This window comes from Haemorhous mexicanus, chromosome 8 (assembly GCF_027477595.1).
Source record: "Haemorhous mexicanus isolate bHaeMex1 chromosome 8, bHaeMex1.pri, whole genome shotgun sequence".
Taxonomy (NCBI): domain Eukaryota; kingdom Metazoa; phylum Chordata; class Aves; order Passeriformes; family Fringillidae; genus Haemorhous; species Haemorhous mexicanus.
This window is the reverse complement of record NC_082348.1, coordinates 15,417,304-15,432,442: the sequence shown is the minus strand read 5'-3', so window position 1 is coordinate 15,432,442 and position 15,139 is coordinate 15,417,304. Positions and strand designations below refer to the sequence as shown.

At 56.8% G+C, this 15,139-nt stretch overlaps 2 protein-coding genes across 12 annotated transcripts; one reads left to right on the top strand and one right to left on the bottom strand.

Annotated features, from left to right (window-relative positions):
* Positions 1-339: 339 nt before the first annotated feature.
* On the bottom strand, positions 340-5,029 carry LOC132330483 (mitochondrial chaperone BCS1). 6 transcript variants are annotated; one of them, XM_059852871.1, is made up of 9 exons: positions 4,565-4,761; positions 4,272-4,427; positions 3,764-4,140; positions 3,368-3,507; positions 3,058-3,252; positions 2,792-2,855; positions 2,266-2,435; positions 1,711-1,828; positions 340-1,018 (listed from the first exon to the last, which is right to left on the bottom strand). In XM_059852871.1, exons 3-9 carry the CDS (start codon positions 4,081-4,083, stop codon positions 766-768), a joined length of 1,260 nt encoding a protein of 419 aa, XP_059708854.1. In that variant the 5' UTR covers positions 4,084-4,140; positions 4,272-4,427; positions 4,565-4,761; the 3' UTR covers positions 340-765. The 6 variants fall into 6 exon arrangements, with proteins under 6 accessions (XP_059708854.1, XP_059708852.1, XP_059708855.1 ...); XM_059852869.1 differs by lacking the exons at positions 4,272-4,427; positions 4,565-4,761 and adding an exon at positions 4,925-5,029; XM_059852872.1 differs by lacking the exons at positions 4,272-4,427; positions 4,565-4,761 and adding an exon at positions 4,824-4,932.
* Positions 4,988-15,018, top strand: ZNF142 (zinc finger protein 142). Of its 6 annotated transcripts, none has more exons than XM_059852855.1 (9): positions 4,988-5,128; positions 5,568-5,895; positions 6,437-7,060; positions 7,305-7,562; positions 8,023-8,835; positions 9,065-9,242; positions 9,874-13,093; positions 13,948-14,053; positions 14,411-15,018. In XM_059852855.1, the coding sequence occupies exons 2-9, from the start codon at positions 5,613-5,615 to the stop codon at positions 14,908-14,910; spliced, it is 5,982 nt and encodes a 1,993-aa protein (XP_059708838.1). In that variant the 5' UTR covers positions 4,988-5,128; positions 5,568-5,612; the 3' UTR covers positions 14,911-15,018. The 6 variants fall into 6 exon arrangements, with proteins under 6 accessions (XP_059708838.1, XP_059708837.1, XP_059708840.1 ...); XM_059852854.1 differs by having other exon boundaries at positions 7,302-7,562; XM_059852857.1 differs by lacking the exon at positions 6,437-7,060.
* The last annotated feature ends 121 nt before the right edge of the window (positions 15,019-15,139 follow it).

Here is a 15,139-nt window from a genome sequence, read left to right as displayed (position 1 = left end):
AAAGGGACTGGAAGGGAAGAGCTCTTGGGAAGATATGCAGTAACTGGCCAAGGCCTCTCATCTGCCCTCATACAGCTCCAGGGCCCCACACCTCCTTTGTTGGGAAGGACAGTCATGCCCATCTAGCAACAATATCCAAGCAGATATGTGCCTTGGCATCATAACTCAGCAGGACCAGTGGTGCCAGCCTGGAGCCCAAGGGACAACGAGTTGTCTCTTAGGAGCTGCTTTTTTTCAGAAACACTCTGGATTTGCATTACTGGCCTTTCCAGGCCCTGGTCAGGACCAGCAGCTGGATAGAGGGACAACTAACAGAAAAATGAACCAAAGAGTCAAGAGTTGTGTTGTGCACTTCACAGAGGATATTCACAAACCAGCGAGACCACTGTCCTTTAAAAAAAACAGACACTTTTAGCAGTGTAGAACCCCAATGTCCTGCCCAAAGGAAATGCCCTTCTGGGGCACCTCCAGGCTGACCCATAAGGAAGGGGATTCACACCAGGAGCCTTGGTAGCTTACAGCAATCCCAACATGAGGCACACACTGGTGAGCAGGGCTGGTGCAGTAGCACCCAAGTCTGGGGAGCAACAAGAGCCAGATTCCTTCCCTTGCTGCGAGGCTGGCAGCTCTGACTCTCCAAAACCAAGGCATAGGAGAGGTAGAGGTGAACAGAAACCTGGCCTGTGCAGGTGGGCAGCTTCATGGCATGATCGTCAAATCTTTGTCCCAGTCATGATAGTGTCACGAGGGAAAGCTGGCCCCTGGTCACAGCAGGCTGGAGCTTATGTTTGAAGTGGCTCCTTCAGGGTCTGTCTTGTAAAGCATGAAGTGGCCTTGCACCTGGGCAGCACTGATCTGTTTGGAGACTGCCAGTGCCTGCTCCGCAAACCGCTGGGCTGCAGCCGGGGGCTGCTCGGGGTAGAAGCGCTGGAACATGCAGGCGAGCTGCCAGTGGGAGCAATGGCCCACGTACTGCTTCACATCCACACGGCCAGGACGCACCAGGGCTGGGTCCAGCCTGGCAAGAGACAAAGGGTGGGGTGGGAAGACTTGATCAAAGCATCTGTTTAGGGTGGGCCTTGCAGGAAGCCCCTATCCACATTAGCACAGCCCCTGTCCTTTCTGGAAAGTGCCATGCACTGTGAGATGGTGAAGGGGGCAAACAGGTTCATCCCTGGCGAGACTGAGGGGAGAAATCAACCCAAAAAGAAAGGCAAGAGCTGGGGAAGGACTGACTCCAAAGGATGACAAGAATGTCCTGGGAAACAGTTCTGACTATCTCTGTCCCATGAGCATCCTCTGAACAAACCTCTAGGCCAGCTCGGTCTGGAGTGAATGAAGCCTGCCACAGCACAGCAGCTGTCCAGGCACTGTGAGCCCAAGCTGCATCCTACCAACCTAGTGGGCTGCACATGGGGCCAGCGCTTCACTCACAACATGGACACAACCCCAAAACTGGCAGCTCCCCACAGGCAGGAAGGCGGTACCACTCCTGAAGGACACAACCATGTTCTGAACACCAAGTAGGCATCTGAGGCTCCATCAAAAGAGATCCTGATCAGCAGTCAAAGGATTTGCATCCCAAGGGAGGATGTGGGAAATCTGAACCCCTAGTCTTTATGCTGGAGAATTCAATAAACAAAGCCCAGCAAAAGGGAGCAAGGTTTTCCTGTGCTACCCACCCCGCTCCCTCGCAGGGGCAGTTCTCACCTGTCCACGTAGTTGGTGGTCATGAAGACAATCCTGGCTTCTGTGGAGGCCACGCCATCCAGTGCATTGAGGAGACCACTGAAGGTCAGGCGCCCCATGCCTTGGTACACAGCCGGGTCTGCCAACAGAGGTGTCTGAGATTGTAACTGCTGGCAACTAACCCTGCAAAGGCTCAGGGTCACCTTCCTATCACCTGAGGCTTATGCCAAGCTCCCCACTTGCTCCTTGCTTGGAGGCTGACCCTCTGCCTGGCTGGCAGCATATTTCACCTCCCCTGCCCGCACACACCCATGGGAACACAAAAGAAAAGAGAAGGAAAGCCACCTTCTCCCTCATCCTGCAAGTAGCTGGGCAGGATAAGGATAAATGATCCAAATTCCCTTTTACAGTCTAGCCAAAACTGGACAAGTTCCAGTTTGGGCCCTGAGGCCTGAGAGACTCCCCCACTCCTTGTTTCTGCTGGAGCAGTTGAGCAGCCCAGAGCCCAAACATTTTTCAGGTACAGCCACAGAACCTCCCTCCTGCTGCTGGCTCAGGAACGGGGGCAGTGCTCACTCTCAGCAGCAAGGTCCCGGCTGACGAAGGCAGCGTCCACATCCTCCAGCAGGATGATGCTCTGCTGTGGTGCTACACTCAGGAGGTGATTGAGCCGGTCATCAGAGAGGCTGTGGTCACTGAGGCTCAGCAGGCAGATACTATACTCCAGTTCCCCAGCCAGGGCTGTGCTGGAAAGGACACAAAACACAAGGATGAATCACAGTGGGAAAGCCCACAGTCAAGGAAAAACCAGATTTCTCCCCTTAGCAGTAAGGGAGAGGGCAGAGGAGTCCTTTCCCAGCAAGAATCAGATCTAAGTGGCAGGCAGAAGCCCCTGTTCAGCCCACCCATACCATGCAGCACTGTGCAAAACAAGGGCACAAAGGGCTTGTCACCCTCACCTGTCCCAGTGCCAGCAATGCAAATGCTTACAATAGGCACCACACATAAGGCACAGCCCACTCTAGTATTCCAAACCCAAACTCATCCACACCCTCTCATCCAAGACTGCTGTGGCTCAGAGCAGAGAGCTGACAATACTCACATGAAGCTGCTTTTCCCACATCCAGGAGGACCATAAAGCAGGTAGCCTCTTCGGTAGGGAATCCCTAAGAAGACAGGGTTTTTTTAGGGTAACCACCTGGCTTGCTCTGTGCTCCTTCCCTCCAAGCTGTGGTGCTGTGCTGAGCACGCAAAGAGAATACACCTGGGGAAGGTAAGCAGCAGGGAAAAATCTCCACAGCCAATTCCAGTGAGGACCATGAACATCCTGCCCCACCCCATACAGAGCACACCACACCAGAGTCTTGCCTCTTTCATTGTACCACTTGGAGTTGTTGATGAACTCCTTCACGTCCTGAACCAGTCTCTCTGACACGCCTTCCTCCAGCACCACGGAGCTGAGGGGCCGGCGGCGGCGGGGGAAGCCAAACTGGCGCCACTCTGCTCCCACGGCTGTGTACATGATGGTCTTCCCCTCCTGCTGCTGCAGCGCCAGCTCCCGGGCTGCAGAAAGAGGCACAGGGAACAGCTGCCAGGGAAGAGGATCTCCCTTGAAGCCCTGGGCATCTCCAGGGAGCAGGCTGTTCCCAGCAGGACCCCACACAGGTCCCCTACAGACCTTCCTGAAGGATATTGAAGAAGATCTCCCGGTCAGTGCCCAGTGCAGTGAAGGTGACAGACTCCCAGGGGGTCCCTGTGTTCAGGTCAAGCATCTGTGTCTCCCGGCTGCGCTCGATGCGAATCCACTTCCTGCGGTACCTGGGGCAGGGAGACAGGTGGGTGTACAGTGATCCAGCACCACTCAGCTGCACCTCAGCTGGTTCGTGCATCAAGAATACTCATCTCATGTGAGGAAATCATTTCACACTGCTGAGTACAGGCTGCTCTTGCTACTCCTTATCTCCTGCCCTAACCCAGACCTAGAGAGGAAGAACAAGGACCCTCTCCACTGCTCTACAGGCCCCCCAACTTGCAAAAGTGAGGTTCAATCCCCAATTCCCCTACCCTCCCTTACCAGATGAAATGATTCCCGAGGCTGGGGACAAAGTCGAACTTGGTGCTGACACGCCCGCTTTCATGCTGCAGGTATGATGTCTCAACACTGAGGTGCTGTGTATGCTTGGCGTGGTGGGAGACCCAGTTCAGCAGCCATTGGTAGCTCTTATCCTTGCTGGGCACCTCCAAGGTGATCATATAGTGGCGCCTGAAAGCCACCAGGCCAAACTGGGCCCCCTTACGGGCTGCTGCCAGGACTGTGCCCACCCCGACGAGGCCAAACCCAGCCCCGAAATACGGGTTGTCCTTCAGTGCTAAGACAAAGTCAGAAAGGGGCATTGTGGGAGGTTATGCAGCTCCTTTCCACAGCATTGTTTTTGCACTCCGGCAACAAACCTGTGAGGAAAGACTGAATGGTAGGAAGGAACACAACAGATCAGCCACAGTTCTCTGCCCTTTATCATGGCTAGGCCTTAAGGTGAAGGGGTGTCTGGCACGTTTGGATTTCCCACATCTGTGCTTATTACCAAGTGTTTCTGCTGGCTGCAGGAACCTTCTCCCTCTCTGCAGGCCACTGGGTGAGCCAAACAGGAGGGGGCCAGGAGGCTCTTGAAGTAGCACAGGAGCATCTGTAGCTTCTTCAGTCAAGACAACAAGGCCAGAGTTTTACAAGGTTTTATTATCTGAACAGCCAGAAATCATGAGCACTGCAATTATTTAAGGTTTATCGTTTGGAAAAGCTGAAGCACATCCCCAGGCTGAGCCAAGAGCCGGGTCTTTGCTGTTGAAAACGGGGACACGACGGTGGTAGAAAGCTCACCTCAATGTCTAGATTACAGCCGCATGCTGCGGGGGTCTGAAGCTTCTCCACCTCCCTCCGCAGGCCTTTCACTGGGATCGAGTGGGAACTTTCCCCCCAAACACACAGACACGCTCTGCTCTCTGAGGTACAGAATCCCACCTCCACTAGAATAAGGTGTGACCTTCGTCTTTACCCGGCACAGCGTCCCTCGGGCAGGGTCCCGCAGCCTCCCCCTACAAGAGCCCCACCCTCCCCTGCAAAAGACCCGGATCCCCACCAGCCTTCCCCGCAGCAGAGGCCCAGCCCCGGCCACTCCGCGGAGGATCCCGCTCCTCCCTCGCCCCCGCTGCAGCCAGTGCCGCCGCCGCTGCCGCTCACCTGCACCGTGCCGCTTCCGCTCCCGCCCGTGCCGCTTCCGGCCGCACCATAGAGCGGGGCCGGCCGGGCCGGGCAGAGCGGCTGCGCGAGAGGCACAAAGGGCGGCGCTCCGCCGCCCGACACCACCACCGAGATGTGCCTGGGCAGAAGGGCCCGGGGCGGCGGGGACAGCCCGGGCTGAGGGGACTTCGGTGACAGCTCCGGGTAAGGGGCGAGAGGCTGGGGACACCCGCGGACAGCTCGGCGTGAGGAGTGAGGGGCTGGGAGGGCCGGGAACAGCCTGGGGTGAGGGGCTGAGGGTGCCGGGGACAGCCCGAGGTGAAAGGCGAGGGGCTGGGGGGAGCCTGGCCCGGCGGGACTCGTGGGGGCACCTGCTGGCTGCCGGCTGGGCATGGCTCTGAGGGTGGGCTCGGGGGCCGGCCCAGCTGGAGCCAGGGAGCAAGCCCTGGATGTTGGGCTCGGGAGAACGTACAGGTGTCCTTGCACTCTTGTCTGCCCTGTGACAGAGGGCTTGCCAATAGCCTGCTTGGGGCACAGCAGAAAGGAGCGAGCATTGAAACACCCTGCCTCGAGACTGGCTGCTCCCCAAAATCCTCTTGGGCTCTGGGATGTCCCTAATTTGAAGTGCTTTCTTCTGTTTCAGATTGAGAGGTCATCCAGCCCAGCGCCAAGGCAGTGCCCAGTGGCAATGAGCGCAGCAGTGACTGTATCAGAGGGTGCCAGCAGGGAGATGGAGACCCTGTGCTCGGAGCTGCTCCTGCCCGCACCAGGAGAGGTGGGAGCCGTGGGAAGCCCTGGTGTGGCCAGCGCTAGTCTGGCTGGGACACCCCCGCTGGCTGCCAGCCAGGACTTGCTGCTGGCAGAGGCATCGGTGCCTGGGGAAGGGGCTCACGCTGAAGGAAGCAATGTGGAAATATTCATCGAGGCAGTGGCTGGCAATGTGACACTGAGCAACGCGGCCAGTGCCACAGGTATGGGGTGCAGGGAGTGCAGAATGGGCCCCACTGCAGTCAGCAGAACTAGAGGGGCCTGCCAGTGTCCCTGTCCCAGGTGCCCTCAGATCTCTGACCCTGCATCATGAGTCTGGTGCCACCATTGAGCACAGACCTGGCACCAGCTGGATGTGTGGATGGGGAGTGTGACTGTGGGAGCTGCATGCTGTGTGAGGGGGTTGCTCCAGGCTGTCAGTAGGGACCAGGCAGAGATCTCCACCTGAACTGCTACCCCCCATGCTTCCCACGTGGGTCCAGTGTGGGCACTGGACATCCTAACAGGAATGGGAGCAAGCCAGCCTCTCATCTCGGCATGCTTCAAAAGTGCAAAGGGACAGAACTGGTTATCATGGCCACCTATGTGATGGTATTTCCCCTCTTATGGGGGATGTGGTTCCCAAAATGTAATTTGTGGCAAGAGGGATGTGTTCTCCTTGTCCAGAGCTGGAGCTGAACCACCAGTCCCAAGATCTGGGCCTGGAAAAAGCTCCTTCTAACACTCATCCCTTGCTCTCTGCAGAGGTTCTGGTCAAAGTGGTGGAGCTGTACTTCTGCGAGAGGTGTGGCCAGAGTTTCTCAGAGGCCTCCCTGCTGTCCCAGCACCAATGCCTGCTGCTGCCCCCCCAAGAGCACCTGGAACTCCCAGGGGCACTGTTGGCTGCTGCCAGCGAGAGCCAGAGTGATCCCAGGGGCTCAGAGCTACCCGGAGGCAGCACACAGGAGGGCTGTACTCCCGAGTGCCTGCTATGCCCTGTCTGCCAGGAGGCATTTTTGCAGCCTGGCCAACTCAAGGAGCACTTTAAGACCCACCGTGCCCCATCGGGAGCCCTGCCCTGTCCTGAGCAGGGCTGCCAGTTCACCGCAGAGGACCGCAAGCAGCTGCGCATTCACTTGCGCCACCTGCATGGGGCCTCCCCCGTGTCCTGCGCCTGCCGGGCCTGCCCGCTGCTCTTCCCCAGCCGCCAGGCCATGGAGCAGCACCACCGGACACACTTCCCCTTCCACTGCGCCCACTGCGACTTCATCACAGCCAATGCCAAGCTCTTTTGGCAACACAGGAAGGGTCACATCACAGAGTCCCCTTCTGAGATGCCCACAACAGGCAACTCTCACAGCTTTGACAAGTGCTGCATCCTTCCATCTGGTATGGCTGGGTGGGGGGTTGGGACCTGTGGGTGCTGCAGAGGCTGGCGGTATCTGTGCATCCCAGTTACAGCTGGAGGAGTGGGGGGGAAGTTGGAGGGCTGGGAACCCTGCATTTGTGCCTCCTGCAGCACAGTTTGTGCCCTTCATCTTAGCCAGGTGTTTTTTCTGCATGTCTGTGGGTGTGTGAGGGTGGCTTCCTCTTGCATGGAACATGATGATCTTGTCTTTCCCCACTGAAGCAGCATCAGAAGGACAGGAGGAGCCAGGTGATTGCCACCCTGGCTGGAACAGCACAGCAGAAGCGAGGCCAGCAAAGCCTGCAGGTACTGGGGACACCTCCTTGAAGGGACAGAGAGCATCAGCTGGAGAAGAGGACTCAGACAGCAGTGGGGATGAGTCACCAGAGGAGGATGGCAAGAGCTTCTGTGAAGCCGAGGCCAAAGAGGATGGGAAGGCAGCTCCCAAAAAAGTTGGAGTGCCACAGGCGCAGCACTTCAAAGGTAGGATGCAGGGCCTTACCAGGAGCTGTTCAGGCTTTGTGAACAAGCACCACATCCTCAGGGCTGGCAGGGAAATGTGGCCCAGGTTGGTGGGTGGCCTCACATCTCCTGTGTGTACCAGTGCACTTGTTCCCCCAGCCTCTGCCCAAGAAAATACATCTCTTCTTTTCCTGTTCATGCATGCTGCCAGGTTTAGGCAAAGGTCTGCCTGGCTTTGGGGACCAGGGGCACATGAGCAGGCCTGATGTAGGCTGTGCTTTGCTTAGTGTTGAGTTGGAAAGAACTCACCTGAAGTGTCCTGGTGGCTTGGGGTGAGGACAGTCCCTCTGAGTAGGTGGTGGCTGTGTGACTGCACATGTGTATAAATCCTCATCCTGGCACAACTGGATCAGGGACAGAACATCTGCCTGTGCTCTCCATCTTTTCCCTATTAACTGCTCCCCCTCCTTTGTTCCCCCAGGGGATGTAGCAGAAGGCTCCGAGTACCTCTACAAAACCCACATGTGCCCCGAATGCAAGCGGTGCTTCAAAAAGCGGACCCACCTGGTAGAGCACCTCCACCTGCACTTTCCTGACCCCAGCCTGCAGTGCCCCAACTGCCACAAGTACTTCACCAGCAAAAGCAAGCTGAAAATCCACATGATGCGGGAGACAGGCGAGAAGGCTCATCGCTGCCCACTCTGTCACTACAGCTCAGTGGAGAAGAATGCTCTCAACCGCCACATGGCCAGCATGCACGAGGACATCTCCAACTTCTACTCCGATGTTTACTCCTGCCCCGTCTGTGAGGAGAAGTTTCGGCTCAGCCAGGCCCTCAAGGAGCACTTGAAGACTCACAAAGCTGAGCCCAAGAGGCTGAGCTGCTTCCACGGGGACTGCAACTACTGTGCAGAGGACCGTAAGGAGTTTGTCCGTCACCTCAAGGATGCTCATGGCATCAAGGCGGTGGAGTGCAAGTACCATGCCTGCTCGCTGCTCTTCGGCACGGCTGAGGCCATGGAGGCTCACCGGAAAACCCACTACGCCTTCCACTGCCAGCAGTGTGACTTCATCTGCTCCAACAAGCACGTTTTCCGCAAGCACAAGAAGCAGGGCCACCCAGGCAGTGAGCAGCTCCAGTGCAGTTTCTGTCCATATGCCACTTTCAACCCTGTGGAGTTTCATGACCATGTGGGCAAGATGCATGCCAATGAGAAGATCCATAAGTGCACTGAGTGTGCCTTCGCCACAGCGCACAAGCGGGTGCTCATCCGGCACATGCTGTTGCACACTGGTGGGTGTCCCCTGTGGGGTCCCAAAAGCTGAGCTGGGATGGGGAAGGTGTCTTCTCCTGCCTCTGGGTGGGCAGGGAGGGCTAGGTCAGGGTTCCTGGGTCCCACCAGCAGCTTTACCAGCTCAGGATCACTTGCTTGAAGTTGTTGTATGCTCCCTGCTGAGCTGGTTTCCCTGCCATGTTGCTTTATCTGGCTGTCACGCTGAAGGCATTTGTGTGTTGCATGTAGGAGAGAAACCTCACAAATGTGAGCTCTGCGACTTCACGTGCCGGGATGTGAGCTACCTGTCCAAGCACATGCTGACCCACTCCAATGACAAGAACTTCATGTGCACTGAGTGCGGGTATATCACCAAGTGGAAGCACTACCTGAACGTCCACATGCGCAAGCACACTGGCGATCTCCGGTAAGACCCCTGCTCCACTGGCCTAGCAGCATAGTCAGGGCTCCCCACATCCTGCTTCAGGGGTCTGCTTCTGGCTGCACTGTGTGCCAGACTTTTTCATGCCTGTTCTACCCTCTCTGGTACGTAAGAAATTTCTTTTTTGAACTTACAGTGTGGTGCTGTGGAGGCAAAGCTATTTTTGGTGTCTCTGTGCCACCAAGGAGGTATATTACCTCAGAGGTGCAACTGTGAGCTTAGGTTCATTGCTCTGCTGATGTTTGTGGGTCAAGGCCTGTTCAGGACTGCCAGATAATCACCTCTTTGGGGTCTAGTCTGCCTCCAGGAATGCTGGAAATGCTGTTGGCATGCACATGTGAGAGTGTGTGTCTGACACAGATTCCCTGAGTATTCCATACAGTGACTATCTCCAGTCCCCAGGCTGGGGGTGCAAAGAACCAGCAGTACCAAGGGCTGCAGCAGGGAGGAATTGCCTGTGGTAGGAGCTGTCTGGATGGCAAAGATCAGATCTCACAAACCAAGCAGTACCCCTTCCCTGTTTGTCTGGGATGGGGAGGAGAGCTCAGCGTGCCTGATGAAGCTCAGCCTGCCCCAATTCCTTGTGCTGCCTGACCGATTCTGCTTGTTCCTGCAGGTACCAGTGTAACCAGTGCTCGTACCGGTGTCACCGTGCTGACCAGCTGAGCAGCCACAAGCTGCGGCACCAGGGTAAAAGTCTGATCTGCGAGGTGTGTGGCTTCGCCTGCAAGCGCAAGTACGAGCTGCAGAAGCACATGCAGGCGAAGCACTTGCAGAACTACCAGGTACCTATCTTCCAGTGCCAGTACTGCACCTACCAGACCAAGTACAAGCAGGCGCTGCTGAATCATGAGAACTGCAAGCACACCAAGCAGAAGGAGTTTCGCTGTGCCCTCTGTTCGTACTGCACCTTCAGTAACACCAGCCTCTTCTTCCATAAGCGCAAGATTCATGGCTACGTTCCTGGTGACAAGGACTGGCTGGAAAATTATGCCAGCAAGGAACTGGAGATCAGCTCATCTGAGGCACTCTTTGGCTATGAGGTTGGTGCAGCCCTGCATGTGGATGCCAGTTCCCCCCTCACTGGCAAGGAGCAGTGGATGAAGGAGAAGCCATCCCAGGTGGAGTCCCAGGGAGACGAGGGCTACCAGCAAGTGTTTATGGTGCCCCTCCTTGAGCAGGATGCTGCTCCACCAGAGAGCAGCAGTGAGGCAGAGCAAGGCAAAGGGGAGCAGAGCTGTCCTATTGCTGGCAATGTCCTGGAAGAAGACTGCATGCAAGGAAATGCTGCCACAGACTCTACTGAGTTCACTGTTTCTGAAGATGTGGCAGAGAGCTGCACCTTGCACTTGGAGGCACTGAATGTCTCGTCTGACCCTCTCCTGGAGAACTTGACTGGAGAAGCCTGTGTGACCCAGCCAGAGAGCGTGGAAATGCTGTCCTGCAAGGAGCCTCGTGCAGCCTATGAGATGCTGGGCTCCCAGGATGGCCTTGGCTTGGAGGACAGTGGCAATACACTCGAAGACATCCCAGACTTTGGGGAAGAGGTAGATGTACAAGAAGAGAAGGTGGAGAAGGGCAGTGTAGTGGCAGGAGACAACCGTGGAAAAGACACCCTAAAGGAGGAATTGGGCCACCTTGAGGGGTCGTGCTCAGACCACCACAAGGTCATGGCAGACACTGAGGAGAGAGAGACCAGCCAAGCCAAGCTACCAGAGGCCTGGCTCAGCATGCTGAAGACACCTGAACAGGGCCACCTGCCTGTCCCAGAGGATGCACCCGCCTCCGGTGACAATGCTGGCGGCAGCTCAGAGTCAGTGCTGAAGGCTCTGCGGAAGCAGGACAAAGAGCAGGCAGAGACGCTTGTGCTCGAGGGCAGGGTGCAGATGCTGGTGGTGCAGTCGGAGAGCCAGGTCTTTAAGTGTGAGAAGTGCTCGTACATCACACGGAAGGAGAAATCCATGTCCCTGCACTCCAAAGCCAGCTGCCAGAGCCGCCGGGCCCCGCTCGTGTGCCGTGAGTGTGGCGCCAGCTTTAAGCAGCAGAGGGGACTCAACACCCACCTTCTAAAGAAGTGCCCTGTTCTCCTGAAGAACAACAAGATCCTTAAACCAACCAATCAGGAGGCACCTGGACTGTCCCAGTCTGCTGACCAGGCTGGTGATAATGGTACAGAAACAGCAGAGGGCAAGAAGGGAGGCTCAGAGGAATCTGGGCATGCTGAGAGCCCTTGGGAAGCTGACCTGCTACCTGATAAAACACAAGCAGCAGGCATTCCTTTGGCTGGGGCACAGATATCAAGCTGTCATGCCTCTGGGAAATCCCTTCTGGGTGATAGCACAGAGGTGGCAGAAGAGCCTCCCCAGCAACGTGGTGGCACTGAGCCAGGTGGAGCTGCTGGTGCCTCCCAGCCTGGGAAACCCTCAGAGAAATACCGACTGGAGGGAGGGAAACTGCACTGCAATGCCTGCTCCTTTGTGTGCTCCCGTGTCACCACCATCACCTCCCATGTGGAGGATGGCTGCCGGAACCTGGAGCAGTTCTGGTGCTCCCAGTGCCCTGAAACCTTCCGCTCCAGGCGGGCCCTCAAGAGCCATTGTGCTGAAAAGCACATTGTGCATCCCGAGGACGAACCCCAAAGGACCGAACTCCCTGAGGGGGACCCACTCAGTGTTAAGAAAGACCAGACCAGTGAGCTCCCACTGGATGCAGCCCCACCAAAACCTGCAACCCTGCCCAAAAGGAGGCGTTTCTCCTGCCCCACCTGCCCCTTCACCTGCCACCAGGAACGGGCCATGAAGACTCACAAGAAGAGGGGCTGCGTGACCCTGGGTGAGTTTCGCTGCACCTCCTGCCCCTTCACCTCCAAGGTGGCCAAAGCCCTGCGGCTGCACCGTAGGCTGCACCGCAAACATTACAGCAAGCGGCCACAGCTGCAGTGCCGCCAGTGTGAGTTCACCTGCAAGCAGGCCCGGTGCCTGCGGCAGCACATCCGCATCAAGCACGAGGGGGTGAAGCCGCACAAGTGCCGCTACTGTGAGTTCAGCACCACGCGACGCTACCGCCTGGAGGCCCACCAGTCCCTGCACACCGGCGTGGGGCGCATCGCCTGCGGTATCTGCAGCCAGACCTTCGGCACCAACTCCAAGCTGCGCATCCACCGCCTGCGCGTGCATGAGAAGACACCCACCCATTTCTGCCCGCTCTGTGACTACAGCAGCTACCTGCAGAATGACATCACCCGCCACGTCAACAGCTGCCACCACGGCGAGCTCAACTTTGGCTGCTCCCGCTGTGAGGCTCGCTTCAGTTCTGAGACGGCCCTCAAGCAGCACGTGCTGCGACGGCACGAGGAGAAGGTTTCCTACAGCTGCCCACACTGTGAGTTCATGTGTCACAGTGAGGCCACGCTCAAGTGCCATGTGCAGAAGCAGCACCCACACTTGGAGTGCAGCACCTGCAAGGAGACCTTTGCCACCCGGGAGGCACTGGAGGAGCACAAAACCCAGCATTTCAGCCACCGCTGTGAGCTGTGTAGCTTTGCAGCCAAGGAGCGGCAGCAGCTGGTGCGGCATTACATAGAGAGCCACGAGCCGGCTGCCCCCCAGGACAAACCCCTGCACTGCCCTTTCTGTGACTTTGCCTGCCGGCACCAGCTTGTGTTTGACCAGCACATGAAGGGCCATGGGGGCACCCGCGTGTACAAGTGCTCAGACTGTGAGTACACCACCAAGAATAGGCAAAAGATCACGTGGCACATCCGCATCCACACTGGTGAGAAGCCCTACAAGTGCCACCTCTGTAAATATGCCTGTGCTGACCCCTCACGTCTCAAGGTAAGAGCTCTGCTTGGGAATGTATCGTGCTCCATCTGCATTGCTTGGAGGGGCATCCAGCCACAGGGATTTGGGGAAGAAGTTCCCAAGGGGAGGTTTCATCCTCAGTGTTCAGTGGCTCATACTGAACAGAAATAGGAGTCAAGCAGTTTAAGGGCAAGGGAGACTTTTAAAAAAGCAAGAAAGTGGCAGCCGTCTAAGTTCACTTCTTTTCTTGCTGACATCTCTGGCTTTCTCTGGATGTAGCCTTGCACCATTCAAAGCCAAGTTTGGCTGCTTGCTGGCTTCAGCATACTCTGTGGTGCCAGTTAGACAGGATGCAGGGAAACCTCTGGCTTTCTTGGAAGCAGAGTATGACCCTGCCCTCGTTGCTGTAGGTGATTAGCATCCTGATGCATGGTGAAGGGCTTTTCCTAGAACAGGAAATGTGTGGGTGATGGAGGCATAGGGTAATGGAGGGAGAAATAGTCTGGTTTTGCTAAAAGAAGTATTGACTTTTTTAATGGCCAGGCTGAGCTGGAGTCTCCTGGGGCCACCTGGGACAGGCTGTGCAATGTGCTCAGCTATGTTGGGCTGGATTTTTAATTTGACTCTGCCTTGCATATCAAACTGGGGAGCAAAGCCTCTGCCATCCACAGGCTGGGACAGAGCAGCTCAGCAGTACAGGAGTTCTCAGGCTGAGTCTGGTGTGGATCCCCCTTGCCCATAGCCTGCCAAGCAAGCACACAGCCCTCCTTGCCCCATGCAGCTGGAGATGTCAGAACTGTCTTTGAGCCTCTCACTGCCACCCCAAAACCCTGCACATCCCCAGGGCTGGGGACATGGTCTCATCCTGACCCTATCCTCCTGCCCAGTATCACATGCGGATCCACAAGGAGGAGAGGAAATACCTCTGCCCTGACTGCGGCTACAAATGCAAGTGGGTGAACCAGCTCAAGTACCACATGACAAAGCACACAGGTGAGTGCTGCCCACTGAGGGCAAGCTGCTGAGCACTGGGGAGGGTGTTGGGGCTGCTCCATGCTTCTTTTCTGCTAGTGGCCCAGCTAGAAACAGAGGAGGACATTTAGGGGCAGCACATTACCCTGTGCTACTGGGGTGGGGGCAGTGCTCTCAGGTGGGAGGGAAGTGTGAGTGGCACAGACCCCAGGCACTATGTGGTGCCTTGGAAATGGGGAACTTGGTGTGCCTGCTAACAAAATGGGATGTAGGGGGGAAGTCGCTGGGGACTGATGCTCTGTCACAGGGATGGTGAGACCCGTGAACTGGAGAGCACGGTGCCCCCATCCCGGTGCCATCCCTTTCCCTGTTCCACAGGCCTGAAGCCATACCGGTGCGATGAGTGTGAGTACTGCACCAACCGCGCGGACGCCCTGCGGGTGCACAAGGAGACACGGCATCAGGAGGCCCGTTCCTTCATCTGCGAGCAGTGTGGCAAGGCCTTCAAGACGCGCTTTCTCCTCAAGACCCACCTGAAGAAGCACAGCGAGGAGAAGCCCTATGTGTGCAACGCCTGCGGGCGGGCTTTCCGCTGGGCAGCTGGCCTGCGCCACCACTACCTGACTCACACCAACGAGCACCCCTTCTTCTGCCGCTACTGCCCCTACAAGGCCAAGCAGAAGTTCCAGGTCATCAAACACATCCAGCGGCATCACCCTGAGCACAGGGCTGTTGACCCTAGCCAGGGGGTAGGAAAGGACCCCAGCACACACACCGTCCACCTTCACACCGTGCAGAAGGAGAGCCAGGCCAAGGGGGCCCCCAGGATGGAGCAAGAAGGAGAGTGCCCTGCAGAGAAGGATGGCAAGGCACAGTGAGGCTGAATCCCAATTGCTTTAAGGCGCTGGTGGCACAGAGATGTATGTGTGTGTATATACAGGCATATATGTATATGGGTTGTAAAATACACAACTGTATAAAAGGAATTGCTCAGTTCCTTTTAATATCGTTTCTTTGTGCTGCTTGGAACCCCTGTGTGAACAGTGGGCCAGGTGCCCACAGGGAGGGAACTCAAACCCAAGCTCAGCTGCCCATCTCTCCCCAGCA

What these genes read in the sequence shown, in the direction of transcription:
- ZNF142 (XM_059852854.1), top strand. Translation starts at nt 5,613, where the DNA reads ATGAGCGCAGCAGTGACTGTATCAGAGGGTGCCAGCAGGGAGATGGAG. An exon ending in ACAGGCGCAGCACTTCAAAG is followed by an intron (nt 7,563 to 8,022) that starts GTAGGATGCAGG and finishes TTGTTCCCCCAG; the next exon opens with GGGATGTAGCAGAAGGCTCC. An exon ending in AAGCACACTGGCGATCTCCG is followed by an intron (nt 9,243 to 9,873) that starts GTAAGACCCCTG and finishes TTGTTCCTGCAG; the next exon opens with GTACCAGTGTAACCAGTGCT.
- LOC132330483 (XM_059852869.1), bottom strand. Translation starts at nt 4,083, where the DNA reads ATGCCCCTTTCTGACTTTGTCTTAGCACTGAAGGACAACCCGTATTTC. An exon ending in CAAGTGGTACAATGAAAGAG is followed by an intron (nt 2,856 to 3,057) that starts GCAAGACTCTGG and finishes CTGTCTTCTTAG; the next exon opens with GGATTCCCTACCGAAGAGGC. An exon ending in ACCACCAACTACGTGGACAG is followed by an intron (nt 1,019 to 1,710) that starts GTGAGAACTGCC and finishes GTCTCTTGCCAG; the next exon opens with GCTGGACCCAGCCCTGGTGC.